The sequence below is a fragment of the Macrobrachium nipponense genome, chromosome 3 (assembly GCF_015104395.2).
Source record: "Macrobrachium nipponense isolate FS-2020 chromosome 3, ASM1510439v2, whole genome shotgun sequence".
Lineage (NCBI taxonomy): Eukaryota > Metazoa > Arthropoda > Malacostraca > Decapoda > Palaemonidae > Macrobrachium > Macrobrachium nipponense.
The window spans coordinates 136,860,033-136,886,345 of record NC_087202.1 but is presented as its reverse complement, the minus strand read 5'-3'; the positions used below and the strand labels follow the sequence as shown (position 1 = coordinate 136,886,345).

At 41.0% G+C, this 26,313-nt stretch overlaps 1 protein-coding gene across 1 annotated transcript in view; it reads left to right on the top strand.

The window, feature by feature from the left end:
• LOC135222535 (sodium-coupled neutral amino acid transporter 7-like) overlaps positions 1 to 26,313 on the top strand; it is a 456,233-nt gene that overhangs the window by 185,023 nt on the left and 244,897 nt on the right. Inside the window, 3 exon segments of the mRNA XM_064260622.1 lie at positions 1,952 to 2,148; positions 13,138 to 13,219; positions 16,219 to 16,336. Coding sequence (XP_064116692.1) covers positions 1,952 to 2,148; positions 13,138 to 13,219; positions 16,219 to 16,336 — 397 coding nt within the window.

Genomic DNA, 26,313 nt, shown 5'->3' with positions numbered 1-26,313 from the left:
TATTTGAGAGTCGGTGTGGTTTTTCACAACACTGTACCTTAGGGAATTTCAGTTTCTTGAGAGAGGTTACTCGCGGGGTCCTGTCGTTGCGGTAACTCGGTTTTATAGTTGGCTTGGTAGAGTTAGGGTGTCAGAAGTTTAGGGAGGCAGTGATAGTCTAAATGAACTTTAGGGTGTCAGAAGTTTAGGGAGGCAGTGATAGTCTAAATGAACTCTAGTGTTTCTGTTGGTCAAGCTTAGACTGAGTGTATTGTTCCTTTAGGCCCTTGAGGTTAGGCAGATGATGATGGTCATGTTGGAATAACTACAACTTCAGCACAAGTCATCTACATCAGTGAGCAGTAGAGAACTGAAGGTCCTGCACACTCAACTTCTCCCCCATACATGAGAGGCTAGATAGCCATGGGAGGTTCACCATTTCCCCTCCATACATGAGAGGTATAGAATACCGCATGGGAAGTTCTTCAGACTCAGGCGGTACCTTGGACTCAACACCGACGGTATGGTACTTCCTTTGCAAGCATCCTCACCTACTGAGCAGGACAACCAGGTGAGGAGATTTGTTTTTACCTCCAAGAATAAGAAGTATAGCTTATCACATGGGAGGTACCTCTGACTCAGACAGTACCTTAGACTCAACATTGATGTTGAAGTACTTTTCTTTGCAAACATTCTCACCTCCGAGTTAGATAACTAGGTGAGGATACATGCTTTTATATGTACATGGTAGGTTGTTTATGAGTTACCTGAGTATGTTCCGTGGACAGGTCGGGCTTAATTAGATTTATCCAACCTCCGAGTAAATTTTGTTAATCGGGCTAATTCAGGTGGTCAGGGAGTGTATTGCAATATGAAGTTTTCATGATAAAACTAATATTGTAATACTTACCTGAACACCTGAATGATTCCCACTCTTCTCCCCACTTCAATTTGATAGTGAATGATTCAATTGAGGAGATAGGCCTCTGGTGGCCGGTATTTGCAGCAGCATTGCCAACGGTAACACAGGTAACTCATTTGACTAGATTTTACCTGCAGCGTTTGTAACACTGACAGTTAAAATTACTTACTTAGTGGGTAAATATGTGGGGATATAGTTCGGGCTGGTCAGTGACCAGGGCTAATTCAGGTGTTCAGGTAAGTGTTACAATATTAGTTTTATCATGAAAACTTCATTTTTGTTATGCGTAAATTAGATCAATACAACGGTTTTTGTGAAATCTATTATATGGTTGTATACACCAGTGACCTGTCACGTTTCAGTGACTGAATTGTCAGATTCCTTAAATCAAGTTGAAAAATAATTTCCGTATCTTTAACATACTAGAATGTTAATTTTTTAATGTGCTTTGTATTACACTGGATTTAAAGAACTCAAACCATATGCGGGCTGAGGTTGTAGTGTTCCTGATATGGCACACTGTGAAGGAGCTTATGTTCATCTGTACTGGCCTGTCTTATTTTTTTTCATTTTTTTATTCATATAATTCTCCACCCGCTGTCCAGTGTCTTTAGCCCCCCACCTTTCCTTCAGACTTTTGTTGAACTGTATCATTTGATGACCTGGTGGAATAACCCTTGATATTTGGATGATACACTGATTTAAAATGAGGATGAAGTTGAATGGCATGCCCTGTCACCTGTAGAATTCAAGTAGCTGATATGATGAAGTAAGTAACTCATGTTAAATTTTGCATCCGTTTTTAAATATGATCTAAACAGAAATAGGAACTGGATGTCAAACCGAGTCACTGGGGTGAGACTGACATAGCTAGATAAAAAAAGAAAAGAAAAAAAAAAGCATTGTGACTTGTCAGTTAAGAGGAATGGTAAGAGCTGCTATGATATTTAATAATCTAGCCCCCCCCCTCAACTCTCCTTTAATGGAAATTTATATCAGATTCCTTTCCCCTCAGAAACTGTTCAAATGACAAAATTGACCTTTTTTCAGGCTTGTACGTCAGCAATTTTTGTTTGCTTGACTATTTACACAATATCAGCAAATTACGGGTATCTCACGTTTGGATCACTTGTGAATGGAGATGTTCTCTTGTCATACGATGCTAGAAAGGTACATGTGTTTGTTGCAGTTATTCTTTTAGGAATCAAATCATGGACAACTTACCCAATTCTCCTGTTTTGTGTTAGGTAAGTTTATAGTTATAATTATGTATTACTGTATTTGCATTTTATTTGGCTGCTAGAACATGTATAACTAAAATGCTTATTACTATCTGTTTTTGTACATAAATTCATTTTCATTCTCTGTTTAAGAATTATGTTTAAATTTATTTGTATATAATAAGTTTTGTAAATGTACAAGACAATTTTGTTGTTGTAAGCAACACAAAACATCTTTGTGAGCATTTTATAATCAGTACGTTCATGTGAAATGTGAACCCAATGTTTTCATTAGTGCAATTACACATGGTCAGAAAATATTTGCCATGGTTCAGATTATTAGCTGAAACATAAGACACGGTGGTTGAAAGGTAGATAATCTCATAGGGGGTATTGTTGGTAGTTTCTGATATGTCATACTATATACAGTACTCAAGGTTCTTTGTGGAAATCCCATTTTATGTTCTACTAAGAGTTTGTATACCATCCGAGCCCTGAGTGGACAAAGGATAGGCTGGAGGATTTATTATTGGTCTTGATGTGTCAGCTAGGATCTGTCATAAGGGCAGAATTTCCTGGCTCTTTTGGGACATTCCCAGGTAGATCTCTAACTGGTCTTCATTTTCTTAAAAGTTTGCTCAAACAGCATTTGTCTAGATATAATGATTGAATTAGATTTTACAGACAAAATTAACTTCTGTCACACATCATAAACTACACTACTGTACTTGGTTGTTATAAGTTATGACAGCACACTTTGTTACTAGAGCAGCTTGTTATACCTGATCCAGCCAGAGATGAGCCAGCAATGATGGTGTTAGTAAAGATATACTGGTCATCAGCAACACAGCCAAAGTTTAGTAAGTTCAAATTACAATGGACCCCCATATTCGTGTTCTCCAGATTCACAGACTCACACATTTGCGGATTTCTCTCTGGAACATATCCCATTATTCGCGGGAAATTAGCTTATTCGCAGTAGTATTTTCTATTAGAAATATCCACAAATTCACTTTTTTAAAATTAATTTCATCATAAAATGCACTTTTTTTGATAAAACTTCGAAAAAATCAGGTTTGTTTCTTTGTTTGTATGGTGTTTTTACATTGCATGGAACCAGTAGTTATTCAGCAACGGGACCAACGGCTTTACGTGACTTCCGAACCACGTCGAGAGTGAACTTATATCACCAGAAATACACATCTCTAACACCTCAATAGAATGCCCAAGAATAGAACTCGCGGCCACCGAGGTGGCAGATTAAAAAAAAAAAATCAGGTATATCCATTTTTAGTGGGGTTTTCTTGAGTATTAACTAACAAAATAGGGTGTTTTAAGCATTTTTATAGGGGTTCCAACTATTCACAGGGAGGGTCTGGTAGGCATCACCCATGAGCACTCATGTTTGTTTGGACTGAGTCAGTCAAACCAGGATTGATTCTTTCAAAAGTGGCATAACCAAGATTGGCCTAGCTAACTTATAATCAACACCGTAGAAGCTATTCAGATCGTCTTAGTAAGGAGAGAGCCACACTGTGTGGGCTCTAACTAGAATAGATGTGTTCAATCCAATACCAATCATGATGGGTTCCAATCAAATGACACTTGTCTTACAGCCAGTCAGGGGCAGTCCCCAGAGATGTCAGCAAACCAGTCACTTTAATTTCGGAACGCTCAGCAGTGGTGGTTGATGAATGGTCCATTCTGTAATCTCCGCCTTCTATAATTTTGAGTACTGTATATAGATATCAACATAGAAGTCCTTCGTGTAGGGAACCAGACAGTAAAACATTTTTTGATGGAATCTTCACTGTATGTACCTGTAAGAAAGTATTTTGGCAAAGCCAAAATGGGGTCTAATAGGTGCCAGTTCAGGAACCAGAAACTGACTAGAAAGTAAAATTAACTCGGCTAACTACAGCTGAAATGTTTAAAGTTTATTGCTTCTTTTTTGAGAAGCTGTTCAGTACAGTGATAAATGAGCATAATTATTTTTTTCATGGAAAACTTACAACTTTTGCTGTTCTCCTGACATTAAATGGTATAGAAAGAAAAAGTGGCTGGTTTAGTAAGTGAAATAAGAGTGCAGTAGCACCTCGTACTTTGAACCTAATCAGTTCCAGAAGGCTGTTCGAAGTACGATTTGTTCGAAATATGAAACAAATATCCCTATAAGAAATAAAGGGAATCAGGATAATTCATTGCAGCCAAACCAAAGTCCCCCCCTTTCACATTTTTTTCTATTATTATATGTTCAAAAAAGTTAAATTAAGAGTGTAAAGTAATGAAACAGTATGTTACATGTAGTAAAATTTTCTAAATTTTATTTTTCCTTTGTACGATTTATGAACTCTTTGGTAAAAATGGCTGGGGTATGGAGGGAGGAGAGACGGGAACCCTTTGAGCAAACCAAATTGGTTGCAGTATGCAAAGGTTGATAACAAAATCAATTTTATTCACATAACAGGTACAAAGATAATCAAGGAATCAATAGTGCGTGTGTTTGAGAGAGAGAGAGAGAGAGTTATCAGCTGTTTACACTTGGATCTTAAGTGGACGAAAGTGATTAATTATACCATAGTACATCAGCTTACTGGTGGCAAACGGAAGAATTTTACAATAAACATGAGGATTTTGCAAACAAATAAGTAATAAGTCAAGAGTGCAAGAAAAGGAAAGAGGGATAAAATAACTTTTCACAAGGAACCCGTTTAAACAAACAATCATAGGCATGCAGAAGCTGAAAGCGACCCAATTTTGTACATGAACTTTCCTGTCAGACATATACTTAGCTTACGTCTCTGACGTCACGACAGAATTCAACTCGCGGCTAACGCGACAGGTAGGTCAGGTGATCTACCCTTACCGCGCTTGGGGAAGCGGGTGTAAGAAACCACATACCTTTCTTGTCAGATTTTTTCTGTCGTCGGTGTTGACCACACCTGTTGTCGGTACCTCTTGACAGTTGGATTCTTTTCTCGTTTCGCCCTGGATTGTTTCTACGGACTTTTGGTGGAAGTACCCGATCTTTTGGCCTGGCATTCGCGATTTATTTGTGGACAGTTATTTGACTTTTCTTTGGATTTTTCGTTGGATTCATGATGTCTGATGTTGATACTAAGAAAACTGCTATGTTTAGAGTTTGTTGTATGACTGAGTGTAAGGTGAGGCTACCGAAAGCTGCGTAGACCCTCACACGGTATGTTTGAAGTGTAGAGGGAATGAATGCACCTTTAATAATCCTTGTAATGAATGTGAAAAGCTGAATGAGGATGAATGGAAATCTTGTGCTTCCTACTTGAGGAAGCTTGAAAAGGATAAAGTTAGGAAAGCTTCTTCTAGGAGCAGTAGTAGATCTCGTATTAGCGAGTGGATATAGATAATCCTATTTTTAGAAGTAGCTCTGTGTTCAGTTAGCTGCTGCTCCCTGCACCGAAGCCGAAGATGCGCCTTCGGAAGTGGCCTCCATGAAAGCCACCATTCGCAGTATGGAGAGGAAAATCAAACAATTAGAAGGTAAGAGTGATTCCAATAGTGATTTGTGCAGTGGAACCCAGTGCACGTTGGAGGGTGCGTCTGATCGGCTCCCTAATGCTTCCAGGCCTAGACCTCTTCCAGACTCCCAGTCCCAGTGGAGGAGGAAAGTCGAAAGCCGCAGGAAGGTTAGGGAGCATCCCCACCGGTCAGGCGTCCCCTCGGTAGCTCCTGTTGATCGTTCCCAGGCTACCTTGGATCGCTCCAAGAGAGAAATATTGCGCCAATGCTTCTCGTCTTCGCCTTCGCCTTCGCCTAAACGAGGATGGAGCTCTTCGGAAGCCTCGCGCCCTTCGAAGAGAGCCTGGAACGCTCCCTGCGCCCGTCCATCCAGCCCTGAAGTTTTTTCGGAAGAGCCTGAGGTGGAAGCGAAGAAACGTAAGAGATCTCGGGAGTATCGTTCCCCGAGCAGAGATCGAGCCTCGTCACCTGTTCAAGAGATTGTGAATTCTCCTGCAAGGGTGTTGGCTAACCTGCAGGCGCAGATTTCGGCTCTGGCTGGCTCTCTTAGCGTGTCGTCTCGTCGTAGGAAGGACGTCTCGCTTCCTGTAAAGAAATCCAGGCTCCCCTCTCCTGACTCTCGCTATTCGACGGAAGCGGCGCGCTCACCTGTGCGTTCGGATTCTCGCAGGAGACTTTCTGCTTCGGACAAGATCCCTTCTGCGTCCAAGCGCCATTCGCCTGACAGACAAGTTTCTCCTTCGGACAAGGAGCAAACTGCTCGTAGGAGATCTTCACCCTACAGACGCTCTTCTCGAGACAGGATCGCTCCCCTTGACAGGCGCCAAGAGCCTAGTAGGCGCTACTCGCCTCGTAGCCGCTCCTCGTCTCGCCTCCACTCTCCTGTTGACAAGCGCCCTAATTCGGACAGGCGCTCATCGCTGGACAGGCGTCAAGAGCTTGTTAGGCGCGTTTTCTCCTGGCAGGCGCTCTTCTCCTGACTTTCACTCTCCTCGAATCAGGCGCCGAGATCCTAGCAGGCGCTGAGATCCTAGCAGGCGCTTCTCCCCTTGTAGGCGCTCACCTAGTAGGCGCTCGTCGCCAGAGATCCTCTCGCCTCGGTTCAGGCGCCAAGAGCCTGGTAGCCGCTTCTCGTATGGCAGGCGCTGTTCGCCTGGTAGACCGCTCTCCTTTGGATAGGCGCCAAGAGCCTGATAGAAGTTCTTCTTCAAACAGACGCTCTGCTCCTGACAGCCGCACCTTACTCCTGTTAGGCTCCAAGAATCCTGGGAAACGCACGCTCCAGGACAAGAAGGATGTGCAAGTAGACACGTTTCTGAAGCGTTGTCTCCAAGACGTATAAGTCTTACTTCCTCTAGAGACTCCTTTAAGAATATTCGCGCCTCTAAGGATCATGAGGGTTCTTCAGCTCAGGAAGAACAGGACCCCTCAGAAGAAGAAGGACCAAAAGACTCCTCTGTTTCCTCCTATAAGAGGCTGACAGATTTGCTCCTGCAAGAGTTCGGAGATATCCTTTCTCCTGTGGCTCCCCCTTCTCCTCTTTCGTTATTCTCCACTTCGAAGACGTCGAAGGTTTCGCCTTGTGTAAGGATGAAACCTACTGTTTCCATGAAGAAGGCGCTTAGTAGGTTTTGGGGAATGGATCCTTTCATAAGGAAGAAAGAAAGAAGGAAGACGGTTTTTTCTTTCCCTCCGTCTAACTGACTGGGCAGATTGGGATTCTGGACGAATCGGGCGAACCTTTAGGCCTCGCCTTCTCCCTTCGTCTGCGGACTCGGACTTCTCTTCATTGGTGGATTCTGCTCGTCGTTCCGCCCTCTTGTCCGCCAAGACTACGTGGGGGATGAATGAACTTGACCACCTACTGAAGGGAATGTTCCGAGTCCTGGAAGTTTTCAACTTCCTTGATTGGTCTTTAGGAGTTCTGGCTAATAAGACCCAGACCCCTGATTCTCTGTCTCCTGAAGATCTTAACTGCGTCCTCACTTGCATGGACAAAGCAGTGAGAGATGGATCGAGTGAAGTCTCCTCACTGTTTGAGCTGGAGTTATTAAGAAGCGGTCTGTCTACTGTTCGTTTCTCACTAAGGCAGTTTCACATGCACAAAGGGCCTCGCTTATGTATGCTCAACTCTCTCCTCTTCTGTTCCCCAAGAAAATTATTCAAGATGTCTCGAGTGCCCTTTCAGCTAAGGCTACTCAGGACATGTTAGCCCAGGCGGCCAGGAAACCTCGCTCTGTCTTCCAACCCAAGGCCAAGAAAGAGACTCCTCTGAGGCAGGAGCCCTTTCGAGGAGGACCCGCTGTCAGAGGTTCTTCAACCAGAGGAACTAGACCTTTTAAGAGAGGTAAAACCTTCTCTAGGTCAGTCAGAGGGAAGAAATAGCGATCAAGGACTCCAGACATCAGTGGGTGCCAGACTACTGAAATTTGCCGACGTCTGGGCCCACAAAGGGGCAGACAATTGGTCCCTATCGATTGTCAGCAAAGGATACCTCATTCCCTTCTCGTCAAGACCACCATTGACGACAACTCCGAGGGAGTGGTGGCCAAGTACAAGGACCCCATCATGAATCAAGCCCTTTCTCTAGCAGTAGATCTCATGCTAGAGAAGGAGGCTATAGAACTAGTGGAAGATCCCCGCTCTGCGGGCTTTTACAACAGACTATTCCTAGTTCCGAAGAACTCAGGAGGATGGAGACCGGTTTTGGATGTAAGCGCCCTGAACGTCTTTGTGGAAAAGAGGAAGTTTGCCATGGAGACAACTTCCTCAGTGTTAGCGGCTCTTCGTCCAAGGGACTGGATGGTGTCTCTAGACCTTCAGGACGCTTACTTTCATGTACCGATCCATCCTTCTTCACGGAAGTATCTACGATTCATGATGGGAGGAAACATCTTCCAATTCAAGGCCTTGTGCTTCGGTCTATCGACTGCACCCCAAGTTTTCACGGGGTTAATGAAAAACGTGGCGCAGTGGCTACATTTGGAGGGAGTGAGGGTGTCGCTTTATCTCGACGACTGGCTAATCAGAGCAGAGTCTCAAGAAAGATGTCTGGAGGACCTTCAAAAGACCCTTACATTGGCAAGTTCTCTGGGACTTCTGGTGAACTTCCAGAAGTCGCAATTAATCCCCAGTCAAGAGCGGATCTATCTGGGGATTCGGGATAGCTTCTCTGGCTTTTCGGGCTTTTCCGTCGCCAGAGAGGATAGCTCGTTGCTACGAGAAAATAACGACCTTCCTAGAGAAAGATGCATGCACAGCGAGGGAGTGGATGAGTCTGCTGGGGACACTTTCCTCGTTGGATCAATTCGTTTCTCTAGGAAGGTTGCATCTCAGGCCTCTACAGTTCTTCCTATACCAGAACTGGAGGCGTCTCTCCCTAGATCTGGAGTTCTCCTTCAAGATCTCAAGGGAAATCAAGAGAGACCTTCGGTGGTGGAACAACCCACTTCGTTTTTGTGGAAGGAATGTCTCTCTATATGCCGAAACCCCAGCCATGTGTTGTTTTCCGATGCATCGGAAGCAGGTTGGGGAGCGACGCTCGGGACAAGAGAAGTGTCAGGCACCTGGAAGGGGGATCAGGTGTCCTGGCACATCAACAAGAAAGAGTTGATGGCAGTCTGGATGGCATTGAAAGCCTTCGAGCCCCACGTCCGAAATGCAGTAGTGCAGGTCAATTCGGACAACACAACAGCCTTCGGGCGTACATCAAAAAACAGGGGGGGACGCACTCCTTCTCCCTGTACGAAACAGCAAGGGATTATTTCTGCTGTGGTCTCAAACAAGGAAGATCAGTCTTCTCACCAGATTCGTACAGGGAGAAAGGAACGTCAGGGCCGATCTCCTGAGCAGGAAGAATCAACTCCTGCCTTCCGAGTGGGGACCCTCCACTCAGAGGTATGCCAAGACCTGTGGAGAAGATGGGGCAGACCTCACATCGATCTCTTTGCAACAGCAAGGAACGCAAGAATCGAACTTTACTGCTCCCCGATCTCAGACCCAGGAGCAGTATCAGTGGATGCGTTTCTCCTAGATTGGACAGGTCTAGACGTCTACGCCTTTCCCCCCTTCAAAGTACTGGGACAAACCCTCAAGAAATTTGCTATCCGTTCTGGCCCGCCCAAGATTGGTTCACAGAGGTACTGGATTGGTTGGTGGACTTTCCAAGAGCACTTCACAAAGACAAGATTTGCTCAAACAACCCCACTTCGACAGGTATCACAGAAACCTCCCCGCTCTCAATCTGACTGGCTTTTGACTGTCAAAAGTCTTGTCAGAGCGAAGGGTTTTCGACAAAAGCTGCTAAGGCTATCGCCTCAGCTAGAAGACCTTCGACCCTTAAAGTCTACCAGTCGAAGTGGGACGTCTTTCGCCGGTGGTGCAGGAACCAGAAGTTTTCCTCTTCCAGTACCTCTGTGACTCAGATAGCAGATTTCCTAGTTTTCCTCAGAGAAAAATGCGGTTTGGCAGTATCTACTATCAAAGGATACCGAAGCATGCTGGCTGCTGTGTTCAGACATAGGAATTTAGATCTTTCGAATAACAAAGATCTTCATGATCTATTAAGATCTTTTGAAACTTCCAAGAAAACTTCGAACGAAGTTCCAAGTTGGAATCTGGACGTGGTTCTTCGTTTCCTGAGGTCCTCTAGGTTTGAACCACCACATTTAGCCTCCTTCAAAGATCTTACGAGGAAAGCCTCTTCCCTTTCTCATGGCTTTAGCATCCGCTAAAAGGGTTAGTGAGATCATGCCCTAGAAGGAAGGGTAGGTTTTCAAAGGAGATTCCGTGGTTTGTTTTCACCTTCCTTCCTTCGTTTTTAGCAAAGAATGAGAACCCCTCAAATCCTTGTTGGGCCAAGGAACTTTGAGGTTCGTGGTTTATCTGCCCTAGTAGGGGAAGAACCTGAAAGAACTCTTTGCCCTGTTAGGAGTTTAAAATACTACCTTCAGAAGAAGAAAACCCTTAAGGGCATTGAGGACAGACTATGGTGCTCTGAAAGGACCCCAGCAGACCATTGTCGAAAAATGCGCTGTCTTTCTTTCATTAGAAGTGTTGTGAAAGAAGCACATAGATCTTGTAATGAAGAACATTTCAAGCTCCTAAAAGTCAAGGCTCATGAAGTGAGAGCAATTGCCACTTCCTTGGCCTGTTTAAGAAGAATATGTCTCTTCAGAATCTGATGAAAACTACATTCTGGAGATGTAATTCAGTATTCGCCAACCACTACCTAAAAAGACCGTCAGTATTACGTATGACGAGTGCTTCGCGTTAGGCCCGTACGTATCGGCGGATTCGGTGCTGGGGCAGGGAGCTGGAACATATTCCATTAGTAGTTTTTTGCCCATTGTTGTTTTGTTAATTGAGTTCTTATGGTTGTATGAAAAATGATGCAGGTAGGATCTTTTTTCGTTTCGTAATACTAATAACTTTAGTTTGGTTAGGTGATCGGATTTGGTTTGAAGCTCCCTGCGTTGGTAGTGGACAGGTTCTGTCATAGAAGAGGGCGAACCCCCATTGACATGATCCGACTTGGATTCTACTAAGTAAGCGGATATCAAATCCCGTTAGTAGACCCAAAGAGTCTTTTCAGCTGTAGGTCACGCCCTCGCTGTAGCTCTTATGGCTATGCAGACTAATAGACAGTATCTATGAAGTCTTCAGCCTAAAACAGGTAAGAACCAAGGTTATTTTTATCCTACAACAGGTGTTGTTTACCTTTTCTTTGTTATTTTCTGTCTTGTACCCTCCACCAAGGGTGTCAATCAGCTAAGTATATGTCTGACAGAAGTTCATGTACAAAAATGATATTGTTATTTACAATAAAGTTTTGTACATACTTACCTGGCAGACATATACGATTGATGGCCCGCCCAGCCTCCCCTCAGGAGACTGGTATAAGAGAGAAAAAATCTGGCAAGAAAGGTATGTTGGTTCTTACACCCGCTTCCCAGCGGCGGGTAAGGTAGATCACCTGACCTACCTGTCGCGTTAGCCGCGAGTTTTGAATTCTGTCGTGACGTCAGAGACGTAAGCTAAGTATATGTCTGCCAGGTAAGTATGTACAAAACTTTATTGTAAAATAACAATATCATGTTTGTTTATTACAGAGCTTAGTTACTTTTACGGTAGTAAAAAGCAATTGTCACTAGATTGGTATTTTACTGTAACACAAATAAAGGTGATTTGGGCAGAACGAGTGTAAGTGAAAGAAATGAGCGAATAATCATCCTAGATCAGCTGATAAGTTGGTGGGAAGCAGAGCCGTTCTTCCCTCTCCTCTGCTCTCTCTTTCTCTATCGTCTCACTCAGCGCACCAACATTGACTTAAGCAAGCTTTTTTTTTATGGTATTGCATTTGTTTGATCATATGTTAAATTTACTGTGAAATAACATTTTAATTTTTGTGAATTGGTACTGCTTTTACGTATATATTATAGTAAAGATTTTACTGTCTCTTCTCTCCTTAACAATACCATGACGCACGATAACTTTAAATCATTCATTCATTATTCCTCAAAAATATAACTGCTTTCTCCCTTTACCTCAAGTTAGCTCTGTATCACCACAATGACGAATGATTTTGTTCATCATTTGTGCTAAATTTTATTCTGAAAAGCTTTGTTTTTTCATTTACTATTTTGTTAATATTGTTTGACTAGACAGTCTCATTTGGCGCATCAAACACTGGCTGAATTGAGACTTTTTTTTTTTTTTTTTTTTTTTTTTCTGTATTGATTGACTGTTTTCATATTTTATCATTGTTAAATTTATTGGGAAATTCCCTTTTTATGTGAATTGTTTATTGCTTTTACGTAGTGAAATACAGTAATAATATTTTAACTCTTCTTCTCCCGCCTCAACATTCAATGCTCCCTCGTTCAGTCTCAAGTCACCTGGGCATGACGTCACCGTAGTTACAGACAATTTTATACATTATGCTAAATGTTATATTGAAAGCTAAATTTTATATTAAATGCATTATACTTTCATTTATTTTGTCAAATATTGTTATCATTAAACTATATATTGCAAATGAAAAAAAAGTTTAATACTGTTTAACTTGTAAGACCCAGTAGGCCGTCAAATACAAGTATAGACCAGATAATCAGTCAATTTGAAGTACGAGCATTTGTTCAGCAAACGATACAAAATTATCTAGAAAATTTTGTTCAAAAAATGGGAAGTTTGACATAAGAAACGTTCGACAAACGAGGTACCACTAGTTCCTACCTGAAGGGCCACCATTTCACTTTTTTTCTCTCGTATGTTAATCATTCAGCTTACAGTATTCTATCATTGACAAGGAAGTGATGTATTTCAAATAAAAGGCTGTTTGTATAAAAGATATAAAAGTAAATATCCCAAAAATTGTTTTATTTTGCAATCTCATGCTGTTCATGGAAACTTTTGGATAATACAATTTTTAAGTATGTAAGTTTTCATGCTTTAATTTTACTTTCTATATAAATCATTTCATTGATAGTAAGAAATGCCATTTGGTATTTTTTTTTTTCACAGGGAGGCAGTAAGTGACCTTTACATACAAATGAAATCCTTGTCTCCTGTTGAAGCATCACTCAACGAACCTGCTCGAAGAAGGTTAGTGATTTTGAACATTTTGTCAGAATATCCCATTTAATTCCAGCAATGCAACTTATTTTCCTAGACCATTGAGTTATTGTGGGTTTTACTAGAAATTACTTTTATTTTTAGGCAATATAAAATGCCTGATTTCTTGTGTATTTTACTATCTTTTGTTTTATTGTAAGGAACTATGAATTATCCTATTGTTACGACCTCAGGTTTGTTAGCTATGAAAAATATAAAGTGATTAAAAAAATTTGTCAATTTAGAAAAGTGAGTGAAGTAAAAAATTGCAATAAATTAGTATTAATTGCATTCTGTAGTCTCCTTATACTGGGGAATTAGAGTGAAGTACAGTACGGTCCCCAATTATGCGAGAATTTGGTTGATCCACGGCTTCGCAGAATTGGAAATTCGCAAATTTCGAAACACATACCTTATGGGAATAATTCCATTAGGGCCAAGGCAAACAGCAACTTACTCAATCAAACTTATTTATACTACCCATTTTCAATACTTTCTATGTACTATACTGTAATTTTTTCTAATATGAAATTGTTCGTATGTATAAATAAAACATTAAAAAGGTTTTAATAACTTACACCCAGGATGGTGAAAACTCCCACATGTAAACAATGCCACCATTGGGTGCAAGTGTACTGTACAATGCAGTCATTTCCTTTAAAAAACCTTTTGGATGGAATTTCCTTTACCTATCCTCTGCCAAAAGAACCTTTGAACTTCTCTATCTCATCCTCTGTGAAGGGTTCTTCTGCTAAAAGAAGGCTTTATGAACCATTTGAGGTTTCGGGGACCAGTAGATCATGCGTGTCTTCACTCCCGTTAGGCCTAACAAACCTGGTTACGAGCACCTGTATGTTTATTTGTCCAGCACGTTTATGTAATCGTTTTCATATAAATTTATTCTATGATAAAAAAAGAACCGATGAAAATTCAAATTTTAATATGAAATTACAATTTCTTAAAAAGAAATGATAAAAATTCAAAATTCAATATGAAATGACAGTTTCTTGAAAAGTTTAGATCAAGTGATTCTCTCTCTCTCTCTCTCTCTCTCTCTCTCTCTCTCTCTCTCTCTCTCTCTCTCTCTCTCTCTCTCTCTCTCTCTCTCTCTCTCTCTCTCAAAAATTAAAAATTTTATATGAAATTGCAATTTCTTAAAAAGAAACCATAAAAATTCAAAATTCAATGTGAAATGACAGCTTCTCGAAAAGTTTAGATCGAATGATTCTCTCTCTCTCTCTCTCTCAAAACATCTGCTTCTCTGTTAATTACTTTTACTAGTCATTTTCATCAAAACCTATTTCAACAATAGAGATGACAAATCTGCATGATGCGGACGATCAGAATATATTTCACAGATCTGAATAATAAGTATGGCAATGATGATCCGATCATTCATATACACTGCGCTATGATGTCACAAATGCGTGAGGCAGAGCCTTCCGTCTTAGCTAATGGCTGAGCAGAAGCCTTCTGAATACACTTCGTAGATCTGAATAATACCTATGGCGATGATGATGATACCGATCATTCATACCTACACACTGCACTATGATGTCACAAATGCATGAGGAAAGCCTTCCATCCTAGCTAATGACTGAGCAGGAAATCTTTCTCTCGCATTCCCCCTTGGAGGAATAGTATTTTTTTTCTTCCAAGCATTCCCCCACCCCTTCTCTCAGATATCAGCAAACCCCCCCATATCTAAAATACTTGAAAAGACAATAGATTTGATACGTTTTGCAGAGTGTGACTCGCAGAACTTGAATGGCTTCGCAGATAGAGAAAATATATTTTTGAGAACTAGCAACCACATAAAAGGGGAATCGCACAATTCGAACACACATAATTCGGGACCGGACTGTACTTTGAAATATGCAAGTAAGATAGAAAGGATCTCCTTGTAGAATTATGATTTTGGGTATTAATTGCTGTCCCAAGATGAAAATAATCAGTGAAATATATACAGTAACTATATTGAAATAGATTACAGTGCCTCTCTTAGTAAAAACATTAATATAAAGTCAGTGTAATGCATGATAACCTTAATTGTTTGTTTTGATGAAAAGAAAATACTCTCAAGCCTCAAGAAACAACCAATTCATTGAGGTAGAATTCTTTGGCCTTAACCTAAAAGCAACACATTAGTGTCTTAGGTATTTTAAGTGCAAGACTGTTTCTATTGTTTATACATTGGTTGAATTTGGCATTTTAGAAAATGTCATTTCTGCTCTGCCTATGACTAAGATCTCCGTTAGTAAATTGTTGACTTTCATAATGATTTTGTACTTTACCAAGAGGAAGGAAGGTGGAGGTTTTGTGTTATTTAATTTTATACTTTTCATAAGTTGCTTTAAAAAGACCCCCAGGTTACATTTCTAGATTCATAGGGCTCACTGGGAGGACTTGTTATCATTAAGCATGAATTGGAGCAAAGTAAGTTTGAGAAGAGTACTTTGAGAATAAACATAGCAGAGATTTAGGGACTCACAGAGGTAGTAGAGGAGACTGAAAAAGTGTATTTACCAAATGCTAAGTGTGGTCACAAGATTAAATGCCAAATTAGATGTTCCTAAGAGTGAAGCATCCAGAAAATGGACATATCTTAAAACAGGGATGGTTTGACTATGTGATAGGAAGCTTAGGTGATCAGTTATATTGACAAGCAGTAGATATGGAAGTAGCAGAATGGAGACTGAAAAAAGGTTTAGAAAATCTTGGAGAAAAGTCACAGATGGGGATTTAAATAAGACGAGACTTGATTCAGAATGTGCTCAGTACATGATATGTAGGACAACTTATTTCTTGTCCAATATTGAAAGAAAAATTTTGATGGAGACATACCATTAACATCAACTTAAATATTGCCTAAAATAAACGTTGATAATTTATTTTAGGCAATGTTTAAGTTGATGTTAATGGTACCAATCTCCATTTTTTTATTCAGCATCTATATTAGTTGCACTTTTATTAATTCTGTTTATCTTACAGATTATCGCCATAGTACTGTGGGTATCATCAATACTAATGGCAGCCTTTACGCCCAATATTGATATTGTGGTAAAACTTCTTGGGAGCTTAGCTGCATTCTTCATATTTGTGTTTCCAGGTGAGTTTCTTGTTCAAGGTGAAGTTTATAAATAGAAATTTACATTGGATGTGTGTTGTTGAAAAATTTACAGGGTAATTAGTTTTTGGAATTCTCACTTAAGAGTATCAAATGTCCCCTGCAGTCTTAAGATTTTCCTGTAACCTTTACGTTCGTTTCCTCTTCCAGCAAAAATATATATCCATATGTGAGGCAAAAATATTTAATGTACTTAATCTGTGTCCTTCAAAATATCCCAATTATTTTATGCGAAGCCAATAAACATTATAGTATCGCACATTCTCATTTCTTCAGGTAATAACAAATAAGTTTATATTAAGCTTGAATGTAGCAGTTTTCGTTTTTTTGTTAAAAGATAAACTTATATGGAATTCTAGGAGTACATCAAAGTGGCAGAACAAGAAAAACTTTAATGGGTAATGAAAAAAATAGAGGCAGAGTAATTTATAATCATCAGTGGAGTTTATACCATTCTTGTTTTCTTTGTTGATTTTTTTATAATATCTTTTATATTCTGAAGTTCTTAAGCCTTTATTCTTTCTGGAAACGGTGAATTGAACACAGCCTTGCAATTAATATTGGTAAAATAAATTCAACATGCATACTTTAATTATTAGTGTTGGAGGATTTAGTACAGATTTTCTTAACCTTCAATGCCCTTCTTCCAATTATAGCATGAATTTATTATCCAGAGTTTTTCCTTTCTTATGTAGCTTTGATGACCATATCTAATTCATACTGTAACATTGTTCATGCTCCAGCTGTGGCTTATTATTTTAGGGATGGTCTTCCTATATATAGTATCTTGACATAATTGTTAATGTTAGTTCTATTAACCCTCTTACGCCGAAGCCCTAAAAATCAAAACCTCTCCTGTATGCCGGCGCCGGTTTGGAGTGAGCGCGGAACCGGAAAAAATAATTTTTTCAAAAAATCACAGCGCGCTTAGTTTTGAAGATTAAGAGTTCATTTTTGGCTCATTTTTTTTTCATTGTCTGAAGTTTAGTATGCAATCATCAGAAATGAAAAATAATATCATTATCATATGTAAATAATGCGATATATGGTAGCGAAAAAAAAAAATTCATAGATAATTGTATTCAAATCACGCTGTGCAAAAAACGGTCAAAGCTAACGAGTTACTTTTTTTTTTCGTTGTATTGTACACTAAATTGCAATCATTTTGATATATAATACATAGTAAAACAATAAAAGCAACACCGGAAAAATATTATCACAAAATGATGTACGAATTCGTAACGAGCGGACGTAAAAAAATGTTAATTTCAAAAATTCACCGTAATTCTAAATAATGTTCTAGAGACTTCCAATTTGTTTCAAAATTAAGACAAATGATTGAATATTACGATACTGTAAGAGTTTTAGATTAGAATTGCAGATTTCGACCATTTCGGACGAGTTAAATTTGACCGAATGTCGAAATTTTAATATATATATTTTTTCATATGCACATATTTCGAAGATGGAAAAAGCTACAACCTTCAATTATTTTTATTGTATTCTTCATGAATTTGCACACATTTTGATATATGAAACTCTATAAAAAGGCTAATATGAAAAGGAGTAAATATTAGGATAATGCCATGTACGTATTTCGGAGACTTGCGGCCGCGAATCGGCGCGCGGAGTGAAGGTAAATATATTTTTCAAAAATTCACCATAAATCACAATATTGTTTTAGAGACTTCAAATTTGTTTCAAATGAAGAAAAATGACGGAATATTACTACGGCCGTAAGAGTTTTAGCTTACAATTGCGTTTTTCAACTATTTTGGTAGAGTCAAATTTGACCGAACGTGGTTTTTTTTCTATTTATCGTGATTTATATGCAAATATTTCGAGAGAAAAGCTACAACCTTCAATCATTTTTAGTTGTATTCTACATGAAATTGCTCACATTTTCATATAAACAAAAAAACTTTATGTAACAGCTAATTTTAAATGGTGCAACATTTCGACAATCGCACAAAAAAATTCTGATTTTTTCGGAAGAGTTTACCAGCGCGAACGTAATTTTTTTGTTTTTTTTTGTTGTTTTTTTTTTTTTCATAAATTCACCATAAATCGAAATATTGTGCTAGAGACTTCCAAGTCGTTGCAAAAATGAAGGTAAAATGATTGAATATTACTAGAATATAAGAGTTTTAGCTTACAATTGCGTTTTTCGACCATTTCGGTAGAGTCAAAGTTGACCGAAAGTTGAAATTTTTGCACTTAACGTTATTTATATGAAAATATTTCAAAACTGATAAAAGCTACAACCATGGGTTGTTTTTTGTTGTATTGTGCATGAAATTGCGCACATTTCCATATATAAAACTTTATGTAACGGCAAATTTAAAAGGGTGCAAACATTAGGACAATCGCACGAAAAAATTTATCGGAAGAGTTATCGCACGAACGTAAGGAAAAAGTTTTTTCATAAATTCACCATAAATCGAAATATTGTGCTAGAGACGTCCAATTTGTTGCAAAATGAAGGCAAATGATTGAATATTACTATACAGGGGGTCCTCGAGTTACGACGTTGATCCGTTCTTAAGATGCGTCATAACACGATTTTCAGCGTAAGTCGGAACATTGAAAAATACCACATGATTTAATGTAAATACCTATCAATAACAACGAGAGAACAATTCCTTACCTTTATTAATTTGATTGGCTTGCACACTGGAGAGGAAGCTGCGGTGCTGGAGAGACTGGGGGAGGTTAGTGAAGAGAAAAAGAACCTCAGAAGTTGCACCAATAACCTTTCGATTTCAATTATTAGACACTAACGCTGCTTAGTTATCACTGTCGCTTTCATAGGAGCAGATCCTTTCACATGTTCAACGATGCGCTCTTTATCTTTGATAATGGTAGCAACGGTCGAACGGCTAAGGCCAAGCGAGCGGCCAATGTTTGTTGGCGTTTCTCCCTTCTCAGATCGCTTTATAATGTCCACTTTAATTTCCATGGTGATGGCCTTTCTTTTCTTCGATGCACTACCATCAGAAGAGTCCGCCTTGCGCTTGGGAGCCATAACAAAGAGCAAAAAGTTACAAAAACGATACAACACGAGGGAGAGAGAGGCAGTGTAAACAACCAAAATGGCGTATGGGCGAGGAATGAGCGTAGCGAAGCGACGCCGTCCTCTCCCCCACAAAGCGTATTCTTCCACCGTGCGCCCGGAACTAGTTCGCGTTTGTTTACGTTGCTTACGACGCTAAACCGCGTAAGACGGAACGACGCAAAATATTATTTTTTATATTTTTATGGGGGCGCGTTCGTAACCACGAAACATCGTAAGTCGAGACCGGCGTAACCCGAGGACTTACTGTAATATAAGAATTTTAGCTTACAATTGCGTTTCTCGACCATTTCTGTAGAGTCAAAGTTGACCAAAGGTTGAAATTTTTGCACTTATCGTTATTTATATGAAAATATTTCAAAATTGATAAAAGCTACAATCATGAGTATTTTTAGTTGTATTGTGCATGAAATTGCGCACATTTTCATATATAATACTTCATGTAAAGGATAATTTAAAATGGTGCAATAATTATGTCAAAGTGACGAAATAATTTCCGAGATGTGTCACTGATACTTTTTAGTGCGATAAGAAAGAAATTCGCGCCTGCGCGCCTGCGTAGCGATTGTAAACAAAACAACGCCTTGATCCGTGAACTCCCAGCATCCCCCAAGGCGCGTGATACAAAAGTTTTCGGCTGGTAGGCCTATAAGTATTTTTCCGCGAATTTTTAAAAAAACTTTTTTGAGCCGACGTATGATACGTCCAATCGGCATACGGGAGACATTTTGACTCGACGTTTAATACGTCCAATCGGCGTAAGAGGGTTAAGTTTTGATAAAAGTCTGCCTCCAACTCATGTCTGAATTACTGGTGCCTCACCTCCCAGACATGACAATAAAAGGATTATGCCCACAGTAGTTGGAAGGGTTATATACTTTTGTAGTCACAGAAGTTAAATACTTTTTCCCTTTGTTATTGTTAAATGACATGGCTCATTAGTAGAGAGGACAAAGACTAACTATTGGTACACAAAAAGATTTTTACCTTTTCATGCAAGGGAGACATGGGAACTGACAAGGAAAATTTGGGAGAATTTTAACATTTCTGACATGCTGCAGCATAGAATGCTAAGAATGGCCAGAATAGTGTGGGAAGGTTGTATTACAAATGAAGTGATTGAGAGATGTGATAACCTGAAGATTGAAAAAAGTCTATGATCTTAAAGAGAGATTTTTTGGACTCGTGATGAGAAGGGATAAAAAAAAGTTGGTGAGAGAAGCCAATAAATAGAAGAAGCAAGATGAAGACTTTTAAGGAGACCAAGAAATCTTGGGGAAAGTGTATAGATAGAGATGAGTTCGGACAGAAAGAGTAATGTTACAAGAAGAGGAGAGTGGAGAAGAACTCCTTTTATGTCTAAACCTCTTACAAGAAAAGCAAATGGAAAATGATAATGAAATATAGTATGTTATAGCCATGTATTGAAGGGCCCAATTTCCCTTTCAGTTGAAGCACACATTCATCAATGCAGGAGTAAAACTTTTATTGATTCATGGATGAGAGTTTTTGGTATTCATCTCGTATATTTTTTTTTCTGCATCACCATTTCCATCACAGTGCAGAAGTCTACCATCTACCATCTCAACCTGCTGTTTATCTAATTTGAAATATATTGTATACACATATATCTTTAATCACACCTAAATTGTCAAAATGGTGTTAAAATTGACTCTATGGTGTAGTGTATATTAAAAATTTTTACTTGTAGCCATATATTCAAGACTTTTTAGACTAGTAATATTTCTAAGTGAGTGGTAAATGGCTACTCCATTTCAGTCAAGTTCACTTCTTATAGTTATATTGTTCTTGTGAGGAACAAACCAGCTGGAAACCAGTTAAAACAATCAAAGATTGTAAAGCAAGGCCTTAATCTGTAGTATATCTGGCAACACGTGAATACGAGGTGGAAGCTGGTCATTGACCAAGCACAGTATCTTGTGACCTATTATGCAGTCTTTCTTTGACTGCCTTGAAGAGTAAACGCTTTTGCTCTCCTTCCTAGCCGGTTGCTTGCCCGTAATTCTTTGGGTTTTCAGTTGTCTGTATGTATTGTGGTTTATCATGGAGTCCTCTTGAGTTTTCACAACCTTGTCAACACGTGCCCGGGCGCTCATGGTTTTTCCGTGCTCCAGGTTTTTGGCTGTTACAATTACAGATCCACATACGACATCGCAGAGTTTCTACGAGTCTTTCTTGGGAGGGTTTTTCTTCTCATTTGGATGATTCGCTTCCCCCCTGCTTCAGTTGTACCTCTGTTTCCTTCCTTTTCTTCCATCAATTCGCCGCTGGAAGTATCGGGAGTTGCACAGGATAATACAGTGGACCCCCCGTATTCGCGTTCTCCAGATTCGCGGACTCACACATTCGCGGATTTCTCTGGGGAACGTTTCCCTGCATTATTCGCGGAAAATTCGCGCATTCGCGGTATTTTTCTATGATAAATATCCACAAATTCCTGGTTTTTTTGATGAATTTCATCATTAAATGCACTTTTTGTGATAAAACTATTAAAAAAACCAAGTATGAAAATTTTTAGTGGGTTTTTCATGACTTTTAACTAACAAAATAGGCTGTTTTTAGCATTTTCATAGGGGCTCCAAACATTCGCGGATTCTAACTATTCATGGGGGGGTCTGGTACGCATCCCCCGCGAGTACGGGGGGACCACTGTATTATGTTTAAGGTAGCCTCCCTCCCTTGGGATCTAATGTCCTTCCTGAGAGGGAGGAGGCTACACCATCTGTTCAATTAATTTCAGATTCACAATCAAGTAAGATGGCGGCTGTTTGGGCATCGCTGGGCCTACGGGGTCCTCCTCCTTAGATGTATGTTTGTTTGTATGATGTTTTTACGTTGCATGGAACCAGTGGTTATTCAGCAACGGGACACAGGACCAACGGCTTTACGTGACTTCCGAACCACGTCGTCTTAGAGGCTTTTACACACAACACACACACACACACACACACACACACACACACACACACACACACACACACACACACACACACACACAGCCTGGGCCCCATTGGCAGTCCCACCTCCTCCAAGACTACATTACTTTGGCTCTTGTGTGCTGCCTCCTAGCGAGACGCATATGTCAATGTTGACACTTACTGGGTCACCTCCTATCACTCCACCAGTGAGGCCATCAACCAGCACTGCCATTAGAGATGTGATGTCACTCCCAGAATCCTATCAGCCTATATGACGTCAGCTGTGGTGGTGTCTCTTCCTCCCATTGTTGTGATGTCATCGCTTCCTCTCGCTGAGCTATCGGAGGAGTTGTTTCAAGCTATATTCAAGAGGCTGGACTCTGTTTTTTGAGAGGTATTTTGCTCTCTCGGTGAAGGAGAGTCATAGAGGGAGTGATTCTTTCCCTCCACCTTCTAGCAAGAGATGTCGTAAAGGGAGGAGTTTCACCCCCATCTTCTGCTTCTTTGTTTCCTTCTTATCCTCGCTTGAGTCAGACAGAGAATTAACGACTTTGTGGTGTCATCCTCTGCGAGCGAGAGGAGTGCATCACCAACTTCCCCACACAGCAGTGTCTCTCCCTTACATGTACGCGTTCGTGATTACAGAAGTGAGGTACGTGAAAGGAATGAATCACTGACTTCCCTACACGGCCGTGTCTCTCCCTTACACGTAGGTGTTCGCGTTCATGGAGGTGTTATATATGAGAGGGATACATTGCTGTCTTCCTTACACAGCCATGTCTTTCCCTTACACATACGTGGTTGTGATAACAGAAGTGTTAGCCTCTTATCCCCTGTTTCTGTTCCAGTCCGCCATAAGGATGATAAGAAACTGGAACATTAGGAGTCAGTCTCCATCAGGCAGTTCACTTCGGCATTGGTTATTGTCCCATGGACGTGTACTTGACTTGTCACATGCCCACGTATGTGATTTGTCCTGCTAACGTGTATGTGGTTCATTGCACGATCGTGTACGTGGTTCGAGTCGGAACCATGTACAGATTTCGTCGCAAGAGGCCTTGGCTATGGAGAATGCTGCTGCTATTATCTTCTAGACTGTCTCTTGGCTGGACTTGTGGTCCACTGCGATAGCCAGGATTGCTGCGGATTGAGCTGAGGGAGGTTTAGTCAGTTCTTCCTCCTTGGCTAGGCTGTTGCAGTCTGGTATGAAGGTTATTTCATATTAAGGCCACCAAAGCGCAACCTTGTGGACCAACCTCCTCCTGGCCAGGAGGGACGCAGCCTTGTCGAAGGTGGCGGGTTCAGTAGGCTCAGAGTCCTTTTCGGCTCTCTGGAATGGGGACCTCCTTGAGTCTCGGCTTCTTTTCCCTAGAACTGAATTAGAAGATGCGATCAGATATTAAGGATAGGCTGGTCCATCAGACAGTGTCGAGACTCTTTCTCGTCCTCCTCCCCCTCCACAACGGCAAGCAAGACAGTCTTCTCCTGTCAAGTTGCCTCAGGCGTTCGGCTTCTGTGAGGATCTCTCATTCTTCTTCACAGCATAAAAGAAGACGACAACAGTGTCCCTTTCAATCCCACCCCTACAAGCCTGGGAGGGACTCTAAAGGAAGGGGCAGAGGGGGTCGTCAATAGAGTGGGCGCCTCTCCTTTTCCGTTCCCATGGGTAGGGTGATGCCTGGTGGGCCACTGGGCCAAATGGCAATTGCATGGAGCAGAGAAATGGGTAGTAGATGTTCTTCGGGTTGGATTACTACCCTTCAGCTTCTCTCTCCCTCTCTCTGACAGACCCTTTCTCAATTGGACGTATGCTTAAGGCTCCCCGAAGTATTTGGCTCTTCAGGAGGAAGTGTTGAAGATGCTGAATAAGGATGCGGTGGAAGAAGTACAACGTCCTTCTCCAGGGTTTTACAGTTGAATTTTCCTGGTTCCAAAGGCTACAGGTGACAGTAGACCAGTAATTGACCTTTCCACCCTGAATCACTTTGTCAAGAAGATGAGGTTCAGGATGGAGATACCCCAGACAGTGTTGGCTGCGATAAGAGACAACGACTTCTTGCTGTCAATAGACTTGAAGGATGCTTACTTCCAGATTCCAATTCACCCTTCATCCAGGAAGTTCCTTCTTTTCACTCTGGGAGAGCAGGTCTTCCAATTCAAGGTCCTTTGCTTCGGATTGACTAAGGACCCTCGGGTGTTCACAAGGGTCTTTGCCCTCGTCTTGACATGGACTCATTCTCAAGGGACCTGTTACACTACCTCAATGACTGGCTGGTCTTGGCAAGCTCCAAGGAGAAACTACTTCAGGACAGAGATAGTCTTCTTCAGCTTTCTCAGGAGCTAAGCATAGTAATAAAAACCTTCAGCTTTCTCAGGAGCTAAGCATAGTAATAAAAACCTTCAGCTTTCTCAGGAGCTAGGCATAGTAGTAAATCTGGAGAAGTCCAATCTGGTTCCCCGCCAGAGAGCTTTCTATCTAGGTATGGCTATGATACAGAGGCGTCAATGGTTTTTCCGCCGGACCAAAGGTTGGAGAGGTTTCATTCAGTGGCATACTTATTCCTGTCACAGCCTGAACAGCCAGCTCACCAATGGCAGGTCCTTCTGGGGATTTTGTCTTCTCTGGGAAAGTTGGTCCCTCTTGGTCGACTTCATTTTCGGTCTCTGCAGTGCAGACTGAAGGATTTCTGCCCCCTGGCGGAAGATTCCCCTCTGCAGAGTTCCTCTGTCAGAGGAGGTGAGGGAAGACCTTTGTTGTTGGTTGGATGACCAGAATCTCTCGGTGTGAATCCCTTTGCATTCTCCCCTTCCAGACTTTCTCTTGTTTTTCGGGTGCTTCCATCATCAGTTGGGGTGAAGAACTACTGCACATTAATGTCTTGGAGTTGAAGGCAGCTTTCCTGGGTCTACGGTAATTTTGGGAGAGGGTAGAGGGTCATTTGGTTGTTCTGATGTCCAACAACACTACGGTGGCCACGTATGTCAACAAACGGGGCCTGGTGTCTTGTCAGCTGCATTTGTTGACAGTCGAGTTGCACTAGTGGGCTATCAACAAGTCGGTGGAGTGCTCTACTAGATACATTCCAGGCAAGTGGTCTCTGCATCAGGATGTGGTGGACAGGCTTTTTCACGTTTGGTGAAGGCCTATGCTAGACCTCATCGCTACTTGCTTCAACAGTAAGCTGGAGGTTTACTGTTCAGTGGTCCTGGATCCTCTTGCTGTAGCAGAGGATACCTTACAGCACCCTTGGGACAACCTTGAGGTGTATGCCTTCCCTTCGTTTTGCCTGATCCAAAGTTCTGAACAGGGTAATGAGTTCTCCAAATCTCAGGATGACATTTGTGGCACCTCTGTGGCCTCAATCGGAGTGGTTTCAAGACCTTCTGTCTCTTCTTTTAGAAGTTCCAAGAGAGATTCCCCTGTGGCGGCAACTTCTTTGCCAGCCTCATGTCGAAAGGTTTCACAATCACTAGAGTCCATCTCTTCACGGCTGGAGACTATCAAGTAACTCCTCTGAGCGAGAGGTTTTCCAGTGGGGGAAAAGGGCGGTCTACTGTGATTGGTGTTGTCGATGGGGTTTCTCTCCACTCACAGATTCTGTTCAATGGATAGCAGATTTTTTTTTTTAGAAAGGCCTTTCTGTTTCAGCTATTAGAGGCTACAGAGCAGCCTTGGGTTTGGTGTTGCATCTGAAAAGGCGTAGACATCTCTTCATCCCGGGAAATGTTGTTCAAGAGTTTCGAACAGTTCTGTTCTAAAAGGGAACTAGAACTGCCTTCGTGGGGTCTTTCTCTTGACCTGAAAAGTCTTACTTAGAGCTCCTTTTGAGCCCCTGCATCAATCATCAGACAGAGATCTGACTCTAAAGACAGTTTTCCTGTTGGCCTTGGCTTCTTCTTAAAGAGTTGGGGAACGTCATGCCCCAAGGCTAAGACCTAGAATCCCT